The sequence below is a fragment of the Mastacembelus armatus genome, chromosome 7 (genome assembly GCF_900324485.2).
Source record: "Mastacembelus armatus chromosome 7, fMasArm1.2, whole genome shotgun sequence".
Taxonomy (NCBI): Eukaryota; Metazoa; Chordata; class Actinopteri; order Synbranchiformes; family Mastacembelidae; genus Mastacembelus; species Mastacembelus armatus.
The window spans coordinates 13,072,513-13,088,403 of record NC_046639.1 but is presented as its reverse complement, the minus strand read 5'-3'; the positions used below and the strand labels follow the sequence as shown (position 1 = coordinate 13,088,403).

The following is a 15,891-nucleotide window of genomic DNA, read 5'->3' as shown; positions in this document are numbered from 1 at the left end:
AAAAATAACTCCAAGGTTTTTCACAGTAGTGCTGGAGGCCAATGCTATGCCATCTAAAGTAACTATAAGTAGCTATAGTTATATATTTTAGAAAAGTTATTTCTGAGGTTTTTTAGGCCCAAAAATAATAACTTTTGTATTCTCTGAATTTAAAAGTAAAAAGTTACTGGTCATCCAGGCCTTTATGTCAGTTAGACACGCTTGAAGTCTGGTTAATTGGTTTGTGTTAACAGGTTTAATAGATAGATACAACTGAGTGCCATCTGCATAGCAGTGGTAATTAATAAATGCTTTCTAATGACATAGCCTAACGGAACCATGTACAGGGTGAACAGAGTCGGTCCTTGCACAGAGCCTTGTGGAACTCCATAACTAACTTTTGTGCGTGTGGAGGGTTCATCATGGACATGAACAAACTGGAATCTGTCCGATAAATAGGATTGGAACCATTTTGATGTTGTTCCTCTGATACCAGTCACATGCTCCAGTCTCTGTAATAAAATATTGTGGTCAATAGTGTGAAATGCAGCACTAAGGTCTAGGAGGACAAGTATAGAAACAAGTCCATTATCTGAGGCTAAGAGAAGATCGTTGGTGACTTTTAACAGTGCTGTTTCTGTACTATGATGTGTTCTAAATCCTGACTGAAAATCTTCAAATAGTTCATTCCTGTGTAAGTGGTCTGATAGCTGCTTAGCAACAGCTTTTTCTAGGATTTTAGAAATAAATGGCAAGTTGGATATTGGTCTATAATTAGCCAAGACTCCCGGATCAAGATTAGGCTTTTTGAGTAAGGCTTTGATTACTGCAGTCTTAAAGTCCTGTGGTACGTAACCTGTTACTAGAGATACATTTACTAAGTCTAATAAAGATGAGTTAATTAATGGCAGGGTGTCTTTAAGCAGCCTAGTTGGGATGGGGTCTAAAAGACACGTTGATGATTTCGATGAAGCAACTACTGATGTAAATTCAGAGAGATCTATGTGAGAGAAGCAGTCTAAACATAACTGAGGTCTTACAGATGATTCAAGAGCTACTGTAGTAGAAGATTCATTTATTGCAGGTATAGGAAGCATTTGCTGTATTTTATCTCTTACAGTTGTGATTTTATTTGTAAAGAAACTCAAAGTCATCACTGCTGAGAGCTAATGGAACACTGGGCTCAACAGAGCTGTGACTTTTTGTCAGCCTGGCTAAAGTGCTGAAAAGAAACCTGGGATTGTTGTTACTTTCCTCTATTAGTGATGAATAGTATGCATTTCTGGCTTTACGGAGAGCTTTTTTATATGTTAGTAGACCGTTTTTCCAGGGTAGAAAAACTTCTTTTTCAGAGGGGCCACAGTATCAAGTGTTTCACGCAGTGAGGCTACAGCACTGTCAACATGTCAACAACACTCCCATCTTCTCTCTGATCTTCAACAGATCACTGGAGCTGTGTGAAGTCCCTGCATGCTTCAAACGCTCCACCATCATTCCCATCCCCAAGAAGCCAAAAATTACGGGACTCAATGACTACAGTCCAGTGGCTCTGACATCTGTGGTCATGAAGTCCTTTGAAAGACTGGTGTTGGAGCACCTGAAGAACGTCACTGGACCCTTCCTGGACCCCCTGCAGTTTGCCTACCGATTCAATCAGTCCGTGGATGATGCAGTCAATATGGGGCTGCACTACATCCTGCAACATCTGGACAAACCAGGGACTTATGTAAGGATTCTGTTTGTGGACTTCAGCTCGGCATTCAACACCATCATCCCATCACTCCTCCAGAATAAACTCTCCCAGCTCTCCGTTCCTGACTCTACCTGTCAGTGGATTACAAGCTTCCTGATGGATAGGCAACAGCTAGTGAGGATGGGGAAATTTACTTCTGGCTCCCACATCAACAGCACCGGCGCCCCCCAGGGGTGTGTTCTCTCCCCACTGCTCTTCTCCCTCTACACAAGCGACTGCACCTCCCGTGACTCCTCTGTGAAACTCCTGAAGTTTGCAGATGACACCACTGTCATTGGTCTCATCCAGGATGGTGAAGAGTCTGCATACAGACAGGAGGTGGAGCAGCTGGCTTGCTGGTGCAGTCACAACAACTTGGAGCTAAACACACTCAAAACAGTGGAGATGGCTGTGGACTTCAGGAGAAATGCCCCCACCCACCCCCCTCTCACCATTATGAACAGCACTGTGGCACTAGTGGAGTCATTCAGGTTCCTGGGCACCACCATCTCTCAGGACCTGAAGTGGACCTTCCACATCGACTCCATCATGAAGAAGGCCCAGCTGAGGTTGTACTTCCTGCGCCAGCTGAAGAAGTTCAACCTTCCACAGACGCTGCTGACCCAGTTTTACTCAACAGTCATCGAGTCTGTCCTGTGCTCCTCCATCACTGTCTGGTTTAGTTCCGCCTCTAAATCAGACATCCTAAGACTTCAGAGAACAGTTCGGACTGCTGAGAAGATCATCGGTGTTCCCCTACCCACCCTCCAAGACCTGTTCACCTCCAGAGTGAGAAAAAGAGCTCAGAAAATCACTCTGGATGCCACCCACCCGAGCCACCACCTCTTCCAGCTCTTACCCTCCGGACGGCGCTTCAGAGCTCCAAACATCAAGACAGCCCGGCACAAAGGAAGCTTCTTCCCTCAGGCCATCCAACTCTTAAACTCATAGCTCTTCACCATCCCCTCCTACCACCTGCACTATGCACTATGTCACTGGCACCTTTTGCTCTTTGCACACCACCTAGTTCCCCTTACATTCTGTCTTCAGGTTATCTGTGCATTTTTCTTTAGTTTTTTATAGCATTTGTTTCTGTAGCATTTATGTTTACTGTTTTTACCCCTTGTAGCATTTGTATCTATGTCTGTTTGCACTGGAGTACCCCCCCTGTACCTAAACAAATTCCTTGTGTGTGTGTGCTCACACACTTGGCAATAAAGCTCATTCTGATTCTGATGATCAATTTGGTAGGGAGTGGGATTGAGGCAGCTGCCCTCCACTGTGTTGGTACTTGGCATAGATGTAAATAAAGATGGAATAATTTTCTTACTATGAACCTATTAAATGTTCAATTTCGATGTCATAGGTCAAAACAAGATCAAGGGTGTGATTGAAATAGTTGGTGGGTTTATTAACATTTTGAGTGAAACCAATTGAATCTAATATTGAATTAAATGCAGTGCTGAGACTATTATTTTCAACATTTACATGAATGTTAAAATCTCCCACTATAATGTCTTTATCTGAACTAAGCACTACATCAGACAGGAAGTCTGGAAATTCAGTTAAAAACTCTGAGTAAGGGACAGGTGGACAGTACACAATGGCAAGTAGAACTGTTTTTTTTTTTCCAGTTTGGATGTGAGAGACAAAGAGTGAGGCTCTCAAATGAGTTATAACTGTTGCGAGGATGAAAGTTTAATAATAATTTTGAGTGGAAGATTGCAGATACTCCTACACCTCGACCTGTGCTTCGAGGAACATGACAATTTTTGTGACTGAGGGGGATTGATTCATTTAGACTGACATATTCATCCTGCTGTAGCCAGGTTTCAGTAAGACAGAGTAAGTCAATTTGGTGATCAGTTATCAAATCATTTACTAACAGAGATTTAGATGAAAGAGACCTAATATTTAGTAATCCACATCTGACAGTTCTGTTTTTCTTTTCAAAAAGAATAATAATTTTTATTAGGTTTTTATGAATAATTCCTCTTCTGTTAACTTCTGATTTATTTGATTTATATGTTCGAGGGGAAGACACAATCTCTGGGTTTGAGGGGGGTGACGGCTCTAAGGACACTGCAGAGAGGCGTTTTAGACTGAGTCTCTGTGTCTCGGTCCCCACTCTGTATTGTTGGCTAATAAACCTGGCCAAATTTCTAGAGATGAGAGCTGCCCCATTCAAAGGGGGATGGATGCTGTCCCTCGCTACCAGACTGGGTTTTCCCCAGAAAGTGGCCCATTGTCTATGAAGCTCACATCGTTTGCTGGACACCACCTAGACAGCCAGCAACAGAACAACGACATGCGGCTAAACATGTCATCGCTGGTCTTTATAGTTATGTATTCTATCGTTAAGCTGTGACGAGAGAAATGTTTCTTGTATAAATATTTCACATAAATATTTATTTAGTAGTCTGCTAAAAGGACTTGCCAGCCATGTCAGAAAATGCACAGTGTAGGTTCTGCACTCAGCAGCATTTATGTAGATTCATTTTCATTTGCTGTAATGGTGCATCACAAGACGCATCAACTGTTAATTTAAAAAAAACAATGGCACAATTAATTCAGGCAGGTTAGTTGCATAATTTGAGTATTTGCTACATTTCAAGTTGGTTTGTTCTTTGAAATACTTTTGGATACCAGTCCCTATGTGTCCATGACTGGACTGAATTGCACTTTGTCTGTCATAAGAGCGGGGTCTGACCACGCTTTAACACAAGTGCTATTTTGGTCCAAAATGAGCACCAAAATTGCACTGCGCCATCTAATCAGCATAAACCCAGCTGAGCCCGATTCTGCTGGAGGTTTTTTCTTCTGTTAAGGGGAGTTTGTCCTCTCCACTGTCGCCAAGTGCTCATAAGGGATTTGTTGGGTTTTTTGTTTTTGTAAAGTGCCTTGAGATAATTTGTATTGTGATTTGGCTCTATACAAATAAATTTAATTTAATTGAATAAACACAGTCCAAGCCATGCTGGTGCAAACAAGCTCATTTGGTGGCAGGACAATTGTAAATCAGGCGCAAACAAAAAAAAATGTCTTGCTCCCCAGAAAAATCACATTAAAGGCTGCATTTGGATGCCAGCATTGTCTGAAGGAAAATAGAGCCCCATATGAGAAGTTGTAAAAATACTATAAATATATAAATATAGAAAATGACTGTTCTGATACTTTAAAGCAGTTATTGATATTTTACATAAACAATCCATAAAATAACAATGTGAAAATAACGTGACAATGTAAAAGGGCACTCTTGTGGTGAAAAATATGCAGATAATTATGAACTGAATCTACAGCTCCTCCTTGTTTTACAAAGCTTCATAAGTTTCAGCTCATTATGCACTCTGGGCTACTTGTTCAACAGCAGACAGACACAGGGGAAACTAGGTTGTGAAGAATGAAGAATTTAGAAGCTCATTATACAGTATATGTTTCCATATCATGCTGACAAAAAATGTGTTCTACATAGCATTGTTACATAGCATAACATTTGCAGCTTCAAATTAGAACTACATAAAACATTTTTGACAGAAGACAGTAACACACCAACACAATAATATATTTTTGGGCATGATATTCTTTATGTACACTGGCAAATTAATGTTATTCTATTCTTTTCACCCATGTCTGGTAATATGTGCACCTCACTACTCTGCATTTCTTCCTTCGCTTCTCTCACAAAGGATTGAACTGCACAGCCGATTGTCTGTTAAGACTTGATCAGAGGAGCTGTGACATACTGGAGTAGTGCTAAAAAAAAGAAAAGAGGGAATAAGAGACCAGATAGAGGGGAGAGGGAAATCAGGAGAAGCAGAAGAAACCCTTTGTTCTCCTTTGTTGCTCAGTTCCTCATTATCCATTTTTTATACTTTGATCTCCATTTTCATCTTAAATTCCAATCTCTACAATTTTCTCTTAGCTCTTGTATTCTTTCTTCCACCTTTTTCTTTCACTACTAATAAGTACTGGAATTTTATAAAGCCATACAGGGCTACAGATCTCTAGGACAAAACAAGGGGTTTCTCTGAACATGTGTTGATGCAAATGCAATATCTAATAACATAAAATATGAACTCATTAAATCTAACTGTGAAACACTCCTAACTTGAAGAGACTTTAGCTTGATGCCGTTGGATGTTACTCAGTACAGCTGACGTTTTCACAACAGAAAACTGGAACGAGAAAGCAAAAACAAGATTCCAAATCCTCCACTGAAAACCTGTTCTGAAACATTTCCTTTTTTTCATGTAGGAGTGGTTAAAACATTAGAGTGACAATATGCCAAGTATATCAGGAGAAACCCCTTAAAATGTACCTAATTTTCAAAGTTGTCTCCATAAACATAAAATCTAGATCAACATGGATGAACAGATGAAGTACTTTATTAATTGTTTAGTCTGTTGGTCTCACCAGCCTTGATGCCACCTCCCCAGTACACAACTGCAAAGAACAATGCACTCGCTACTACAGACTTATAGAACATCTTCAGTAGCTTGTTGCACACGCCAAAGGAACAGAGTCTCCTGAGGAAGAACAGCCTGCTTTGTCCTTTCTTGAAGAGTGCATCTGTATTGTTTGACCAGTCCAGTTTGTTGTTAATGTGGACTCCAGGGTATTTGTAGGAGTCCACAATCTCTAGTTCCTCTCCAATGATGGAGACAGGGACTGGTGTCCAGAGAACGCTGCTCTGCTCCTCCTAAAGTCCACCACCAGTTCTCTGCATGGTTTTCTTGATATTGAGCTTTACACAGTTGTTACACCAACCAACATAGCTTTTTATCAAGTGTCTGTACTCCTCATTGTTTTCATTATTGATGCATCCAATGATTGAAGAGTCATCAGAGAACTTCTGGAGGTGACAGGTTCCTGTGTTGTAGCGGAAGTCTGAGGTGTAGAGTGTAAACAGGAATGGTGCCAGTACAGTTCTATAGTGTGCACCGGTGCTGCTCATCACCACATCAGATATGCAGCGATCTAAGTGAACAAACTGTGGCCACCCAGTGAGGTAGTCTTTGATCCACTACACCATGTCTGTTGGAACTTCCATATCCTGCATCTTTGCACTTAGCAGGTGGGTCTGAATAGTGTTGAAAGCACTTGAAAAGTCAAAGAACATGACTCTCACAGTGTTGCTTTCCCTCTCCAGATGGGAGTACGCTCTGTGCATTAACCCTCTGGGGTCTGAGGGGGTTTTTGGGGCCTGGACAAATTTTGATATGTCCTGACATTTGTGCTTTTTTCAGTGTTTTTTAAACATATTAATGTCTAAAGTCTAATAACACTGTAATCAGCACAAAATTGGCTACAATAATATGTGAGCAGCAAGTTTATACATTATTGTGTTTTTGAGAAAAAAGTGTTTATGCATGGCTAGTGAAAAACTACACTTTTTTACTCACTGAAATAAGACCATAAAACACAAACAGAACATTGGTTCACAAGACTTTGGAGACCTGCATGTTGTAGGCTAAAGTGTTTACTTTAGCAGAGTGCTGTGAATGTCATCTTGTTCACACATTCACAGTAAACAATACACTGATTTAAATTTTCTAAGACACTTTTTGTCCAGAAAGACCATATGCAAGAGGGTGTGTCTGAGGATGAATAGTCATGTGATTTACCTGAGAAGACAAAAGACGCACTGAACGACCAGACAAAGACGCGCATAATGAGCCTTTCAGTCAATGTAGATGGGACGGATTAGTGCAGCACAATACAACACAATCAGGAGCCAAACGATCCTCATTTGAGTTAAAATCAGTGTTTTTACTCTGAGGACAAGCTAAACTATTTGTCTCTGTGTGGAATGTAAGGAGCGCCGCTTCACGTGCGTAATGCGCCATCATCCAAACGCGCAGAAAAAGTGAGTAAATTCTATGATGAAGTTTGACGTTTTGTGTCATTTCTCGGGGGTGTGCACATATTTACCTGGTTCACCTGAGATTATTTACATGTGAACAGTGGACAGTGTACAAGGCGGGACCGCATTACCTGTAATGAGGTGAGACAGGAAAAAATGGACTTCTCCTTATGTTCATACGGATTAAATCAAAAGTGATGATTTGTTTTTGACTTGAATTGTTTCACTCAAAAGAAAACATTTTAAGCTTTCTAGCCATATAATTCTTATTTTTATGAGCCAAGTATTCGCTGAGATTCTGGTTGTTTTATTTACGCGTCTGTGAAGAGAAATGGCAGAGACAGAAAAGTCCGAGAGCGCACCCTGTGGGCTTTCTTTATTTAAAAAAAGCACAACGTTTTGTTGTTATTATGATGGTATACCACTAAAACTAGACCCTTTACAGATTTGAATGATATGTTTCTTTTATCTGTACGATCAGAATTGACGGAGTAATTTAAGTTTGTTTCGGCCTTATCAGGAAAAGATGCGTCAAAACGCGCCGGCGCGTGCGTCGACCCCAGGGGGTTAATGAGACCCAGAGAAGCTCAATGTATAAAAGAGAGGTGCCTGGACAATGCCTGTAAATATCTCACACATTTAGCTGTGGTAAGATCTAAAAGCTGTGCAGTTTTAGACATCTTAAGTCCAGCTCCTTAATAGACTCAAAGGATAGTGAAGGAAGGCTTCCAGTAGCCTCTTCTTCCTCTCCATGGGAAGGCATGGACGGTTCTGAGCAGCAGCAAATGAGAGTTTACGCCATGGCCTTGTGTTGTTGGCCCTAGCCTGCTGGTTGGATTGCTATCCTGGTACCTGCCTCTGTACCTTGGGCCCCACCTGCCTTATTTTCATTGCTGCCACAGCAGCAGCAAAGCCACTGAAGGCTCCACTGCTGGTTAAGTCAATCCCAGCTTAACAATTATGTCTGCCTAATAGCTCATGTTGGGCTTTTGTAAAGTGCCTTAAGATTGTATAGTGATTTAGCACTATACAAATAAACTCAATTGAATTGAACTGGCTTTTGTCATAGCCATAAAGGTGTCTGCTAACAAGAATTGTGATTGCTGGTTATCACCACTCTCAACATTCTTTCCAGCATCAACATATGCTGACCAGCTAGAGATGTTTGGGTCTGTTCAGCAGCCACACAAGCAATGCATATGGGATGAGTGACTTTGCCCAAGATGAAAGTGACACAGAGGGAACTGGTGGGATGCAGCCACCTCCGTGAAGTTGGCACCCCACCCAAAGCAAAATTTCGCAAATAGTCTCAATCGTTTGTGCTCCATTTGTGCTGGTTTGTGCTGTAAAAATTTTCGTTTGTGCTGTTTTGGTTTTTTTAGATATAAAAGATTTATTTAAAGGTCATTCTCTGGTCACTCAGCCCTCCCCACATGCTCCAAATTTACTACAACTAGTCTCAATCGTTTGTGCTTCATTTGTGCTGGTTTGTGCTGTAAAAATTTTCATTTGTGGTGCTTCGGTTTTTAAAATATTAGACATTACATTTTTGGTGATGACGTCATCAGCCCCCCTACATGCTCCAAACTCACCCGAAATAGTCTCAATCGTTTGTGCTCTGTTTGTGCTGGTTTGTACTGCTCGAAGCTCCGTTTGTGCGGCTTTTTATTTTGCTTTTATTTAGCATTTTATTTTGGGTTGCTCACTTATTCACTTTCTTACCAAATTGTTTGATTCTAGTGATGTTTTAATAGAACAACTCTTTATCAATATTTTTTGTGGTCGTTGTGGTGTTTATTAAAAGCAGCTCAATGTTCATCTGCTGTCAGACTCTTTTTCTGTCACCGTCTTACTTAAAATAGATTTGTGCGAGAGCGCCATCAAGTCGTAGCTTTATGTAACTTAGCTTTTGTTCCCATCTGATTGACCTTATTTACGAGTATCCTCTGATACCCTTCACTCCCACCACGAGGTGGCACTCTTCAAGATGTTAGTAGAGTAAAAGTTGATAAAGTTACAAACTCAAATTTCTGGCCAATGTAAGTACAATGTTTTAACAGTGGTGACCATAAATTAGCCATGGTTCTTGCTAACCATAGTTTAACCATGGTATTTGTAGTAAAACTGTTTTACAAATGGTAATGAATATGCCAAATAATAGTTATGATACTTGGTTACTACTCTTACAATACTAAAACAAAGATTAATTTTTGAAAGGGTAACTTCAAGAACAAGATTTCCAATGTTTATTGAACAAAAAACACATTGCTAATACTTATATCACTTATATCACTAGCAATTAAATGCTAATTACAGTTGTACATATGACCTATGTTAGTTTTAGAATATGTTGCACATTTAGGGATCAACATTACTCTATTGTTAGTAATATAAGATATAACATATTATTACTATATTGTCCTTATATTTGGGACAATACAGTAATACAGGTTTATACTATACATGACATTTTTGGAGTCAGGATTATTTAAGTGAGTAATTATGTTTTGCTTATGCCAGATGCCCAAGAAACCAGCAGTCAACAGGGATTCCATTTTCACAGTCCTGTGTTCATCAAAAGAGGCCATAGTCAAAAATGGCAACATAGCTACTCCTTATCAGAGCATCTGGACAGAACTTAGTGAGCAGCTAGAGAACAAGATCACTGCAAAGGCTCTATACACTTTAGGGTTTAATCTTGAAAGTGATAAAAGTGATGAAACAAGTGGCAGTAGTGATGACACTGATTTTGGGCCCGGGTCCCTTTCACCCAGACCAAAAGATTGCTGGACTTTTGATCTTGAAGTTCCATTTCAGAAATGGATTGAATTTATGCCTGAAACAGTTCAATACAAAAACAAGATCTCTAAAACACAAAAAAGGGAATACACAGTTTTGAAGCCTGGCATCTGGACGCATGTGATAAATCATCACATTTGGCAAAAAGTGAAAAGCCCCTGCACATTTGCCTTTAAAAGAGCCAAGGTCTATCCATCAGCCACAGAGAGATACATAGAAATCAGAGGCAAGTGTAAGGAGTGTCATGGCCACATTCACATAAAATGTGACAGAGAGCCTGAAATGAACAGCCCAATGGTGCTAAAGTGTTTCAAGAAAAACATAGATGACTCCCTGCACACTGGCTGTTCCAAGTGTCCGATGTCTGGTAACCTGCGTGAGCAGATATCCGAAGAACTGTGTGAGGGTACAATGAAACCCCATGTATGGAGGGAATCAGAGGCAACAAAGCTGATGGATTTTGGAGATCCTGAGCCAAGCCATCTACCTAATTTGGCCACCCTGCGCAAAGCAAAGCAAGAGAGAAATGCCTTAGAACTAGGTGACAAGGATCCTATTTTGTCACTGCAGATGTTAAAATACAGCGCACCTCACAGTGGTAGCATTAAAGACATTGGACTGGACAAGTTTTTCTGTCACTATGGGAGTCAAACACAAATGTATATGTACAAGTCATTATCAAAGACTTCTACTTACCCCACTGTGAGTTTTGATGCAACTGGCTCAGTAGTGAGGAAACTACAGAGACCAAACGGGATGTCTGGCCATGTCTTCTTATATCAGGGCGTTCTGGCAGGTAATGTGAGCTCAAGTGTCCCAGTCGCGCAAATGTTGTCAGAGAGACATGATGTTAATGCAATAACACATTGGCTGACAGGTGCTTACTCCTCATCCTGATCTGAAGACTTACATCAATGTGTGTTGTGGCATCTTACTTGGTAAGTCTGCAAAAGTGCCACCTTGTTTTGTCCGGGTTGATGTTGCACACTGCATCAAGATGATCTGCCAGTGGGACTGCTTGAAGAAAAAAAACACATCGCATTAAAGATTTCTTTGTGAGATCAATGGCACAGCTTCTTAAGTCACAATCCATGGATGATGATAAAGAGCTACTACACAGCATTACTATTATGGCTCTCAGTGAAGCTGAGGGCAATGACAGCTCTGGAGTCCCCCTCATATCAGAAAGGAGCAAGAAATACCTGAAAGCCTGAATTGCAGAAGAGTGTGTCATCATTCCAGATGTAGAGGGTAAGGAACTGGGAAAAGCAGATCAAACGCAGTGGGTGGGTGATCAAACACAGACAGACCTACGGCAGTGGGTGACAGAAATATGTGAAGAAAGCTGGTCACTTGCCGTGGCTAATAGAGATCGTGATAATATGCACTTCCTCCCTGAGATCATTCCCAATGTAATCTGGCTTGCAAGCTACTTACCACTCTGGACAGGGGTAATGATCCCTCACTTCCAAAGCACCAACTTCATCGCAAGTTCAGCCAATGTTGAAGCAGAGTTCAAAAACATTAAACGTGGTCTTTTCAAGCATGAAAACTTGCCGATTCGGGTGGATTGATTCAAAGCTCGACATTTGTCCTTCATTGAAGGCAACATGCACATTTGTTATGCAAAACAAAAAAGTAAAGAGAAGGGTGAAGAAGATGCAGCTGTTGCAACAGTGATTGTCAAAGAAGCCAATCAACTATCAACCATAACTTGCAGTGTAGATGTAAAACCAGAAATGGATGCTTCCTGTTCTGGGAAGTCAGACATTGTCACAAAAGTCCATCCAACAGAGGAAGACTCTGTTGAAAACTGGAGAGGCCTAGCTCTTCCACCCAAAAAGTCCACTCCTTGTCCTGAGTGGCTCCATGCAGATCCATCTGTGAGGGGGAAAAGACTGAAAGTGGAACTGTTGAAAAATGGAAATAATCAACAGCCTGTTAAACAAATTAATCAAGTTAATCAAGAATGTCTGTGCTAAACACGTGCATTTGATGCTTTTTGTCAGTGCTTATGTTGTGCTTTCTGTGATTGTGTCACCTTTGCAAATATTGTTTGTGATGAGGACTCCAACAACCTCCTCCAGCTAGTGAAAACCATCAGCACAAAGGGTCTGAATGCACAGGCCTACATACAGAGGGAAGAGCTGCTGAGTGAAATATTCAACCCTGTCCAACTGAAGACTGGTGCTCTCCAAATCGATACACAGTGCCACATCTCCACTATCATTGAAAAATCAATGACAAAACATTCATGTGTTTACTTCACAAAGCAGTGCTCCTCACAGTATTGCAGTCTCAGCACACAAGCAACAAGGCAAATACAATTTGTTTGTACTTCTGTTGCTGTACTACAGGCTTCTGGCATTGCTCATCTTCAGACCGCAGTGGAAGAAGGCCTTAACCTTCCGAAGTCCCCCTGCCTCAGGCCAGTCCAAAGTTCATCACAGTGTCCCTCTGCATTCAAGACAGACTCTACATCAGGACAAGAGCTCTGTGCAGGGAAAGTGTCTCACAGTTACAGTCTGGGAGAACTTCTGTGGATTGACACTGACATGGGAAGTAATTCCATAGAATTTCCATTGAGTGAATTTCCCCCCAATCTGATGCTCCAGGGAGAGAGATTTACTTTAAGGGCAGTCATCACTTTCAAAGGAGGCTTAACCCAGGCTAGTCTTGGACATTATGTAGCCTACTGCAGGAGGTCTCCATATGTCTGGGAGATGTATGATGACCTGAGAAGTGGAGTGACAGGAGTGTCAGAAAAAAACAAAATCTGCCCACATGCAGTGTTATACACAAAAGATTGATTGCACTGTTTAAATTTAATCTCAAGTATTTTGTTGTATGCCACACACCCTTGTTTTCCTACTCCTGTTTGGAGAAGCAAAGCATATAGTTAGAGCTAGCCTCAGGCAACCCTGAACCATCCCTTAGTTATGCTGCTATAGGCCTAGACTGCCCGAGGACCATCGGTGCACTGAGCTCCCCTACCCTAACGCTATACAAATAAAATTGAATTGAATTGAATTGAGAAGTTGTTTATGCTCTTCTGGAAGTCAGGCTTGATGGAGTGTATTATTCTGTGTGGCAGTTTTTGTTTGAAGACAGACATGGCTTGTCAGTGTTTTTAAGTGTTTAAGTTTTTAAAGGTCCATTATTTGTGTTAATGGATGTTCGATAGTACACTTAAATTCAGTTTCACAAGTAAAATATTTTTGGCTTAATTCATTGAGTCATGAGGTACATTTCTACATACATGCATATAATACACATACAAAGCTTATGTATGTATAAGCACAGAGATACAGAAAACATATTGTATGACATGCTATTGTTATTAACATAATGATTTACAGTAGCAAGTAAAAACATTTACCTTGGAATTGGTGTTACAGTCCACACTTCTTGTGAGCCGCTGTGTCTGGTATAAGTTGGAAACACAGAGTCGATCGGTAACTTAACTAAATTAGGATCCGTTTGGATCTTACCTTGTTACTTCAACTGTACTAAGAAAAACCAAAGCCGCACAAACGGAGCTTCGAGCAGCACAAACCAGCACAAACGGAGCACAAACGATTGAGACTAGTTGTGGTAAATTTGGAGCATGTGGGGGGGCTGAGTGACCGGAGAATGACCTTTAAATAAATCTTTTATATCTAAAAAACCAAAACCGCACAAATGAAAATTTTTACAGTGCAAACCAGCACAAACGAAGCACAAACTATTGAGACTATTTCGGGTGAGTTTGGAGCATGTAGGGGGGCTGATGACGTCATCACCAAAAATGTAATGTCTAATATTTTAAAAACCGAAGCACCACAAACGGAAATTTTTACAGTGCAAACCAGCACAAACAATTGAGACTATTTTTGCGAAATTTTGCGTTGGGTGGGGGGCCAACTTCACGGAGGTGATGCAGCCTCCTTAGCATTTATGCTTTAGTGGGCATTGGGGTTGTGGACATATAGTACATTCAGAAAGTCTTCACTGTTCACTTTTTTTCAGTTTTCTTATGTTGCAGCCTGATACTACAATTGTATAAATTCATATTTTTATCATGACTCAACAATGTGAAAACAGAATTTTAGGAATGTTTGTAAATTTTTTTTGTCCTTTGCCCAGGAGAGACACCTCTGACATTGTCTATGCTTCAAGAGTGCCTTGACATAAGGAATGCGACAGTTGCAGCCCATGTCCTGGATACGTCTGTGCATGATGGCTCTAGAAGCACTGATTCCAGCTGCAGTCCACTCCTTGTGAACAGACTGCAGATAAATTATTGAATGGACTTCATTTCACAATCCTCTTAAGGCGGTTGTCCCTGTTGCTTGTCCACCTTTTTCTACCACATTTTTTCCTTCCATTCCACTTTCCATTAATGTGCACTCTAAACAGCCAGCTTCTTTAGCAATGACCTTTTGTGTCTTACCCTCCTTGTGCAGGGTGTCAAATGATTGTCTTCTAGACAACTGTCAAGTTAGGAGTCTTCCCCATGATTGTGTGGCCTACTGAACCACACAGACAATTTAAAGGCTCAGGAAACCTTTGTAGGTGTTTGCGTTAATTATCTAGCTAATTAGAATGTGACACCATGAATCTCCAATATTGAACTTTTTCATAATATTCAAATTATTGGGGATACTGAATTTTGGGTTTTCATTAGCTGTAAGTTATAATAATTAAAATGAAAACAAATAAATACTTGAAATATATCAGTCTGTGTGTAATGAATGTATATATGAATTTCACTTTTTGAATTGAATTACTGAAATAAATCAACGTTTTGATGATATTCTAATTTATTGAGATGCACCTGTAAAAGGGTTTAATGTGATATTATTGCACTCATCTAATCCTTGATATGTTCTATATATGACAGAGCAACATTTTTGCCAACGTTTTTGGCAGAAATGTGTCATATCTTTACACTATAGTACCCAGTACTTAGATAGTACTCAACTGGGGGTCTAGTTTGTCGCAGACACAGACGTGCACACAGAGGACAAGGTTAACAGCGTCTTACTCTGGGGTGTGTGAGCCATTTCTTTTAATAGGGGTCTGAGATGGTGAAACAGAGCTAGATCATTTACCATCATCAGGGCTAATTTCTCCTCTGCCCAGCCTGTGCATGGCACCACTTCTTCCTCTGATCGTGCCCTTTACCTGCAGGAATTTTCCCGATTTTTCAGAAATGAGAGTCTGACTGATTTTATATCACATTTCCATATTGTGTGGTGATTTACTGTGAATCAAAGGAACTGAATGCTGAAATACGGTGGTGATTTATGCAGTTTTAAGAGAGTTGGGTTGATGTTAGATTGTCCTGAGAGGCACATGAAAACCACATTACTTTATGATGTGCTCTTTAAAAGCTTAGGCTGTTTGTTTTTGAGTTTTCCATAAATCCCATTCATTGTGTGAATCCAGAACCTGGTTTAGCATTTTCATCTGTATTGTAGAAGCCACTGTTGTTAGAAAGCTATCAGCCTTTATACAGAACACAGCAGTGAGCCAC

General features: G+C 40.5%; 1 protein-coding gene across 1 annotated transcript in view; it reads left to right on the top strand.

Annotated features, from left to right (window-relative positions):
- The window catches only part of LOC113145914 (nociceptin receptor-like), a 72,583-nt gene extending 58,017 nt beyond the window's left edge, over positions 1 to 14,566 (top strand). The window contains exon 3 of the mRNA XM_026333065.2: positions 14,499 to 14,566. Coding sequence (XP_026188850.1) covers positions 14,499 to 14,541 — 43 coding nt within the window. The 3' untranslated portion in view covers positions 14,542 to 14,566. The remainder of the gene's footprint in view (positions 1 to 14,498) is intronic.
- Positions 14,567 to 15,891: the final 1,325 nt, after the last annotated feature.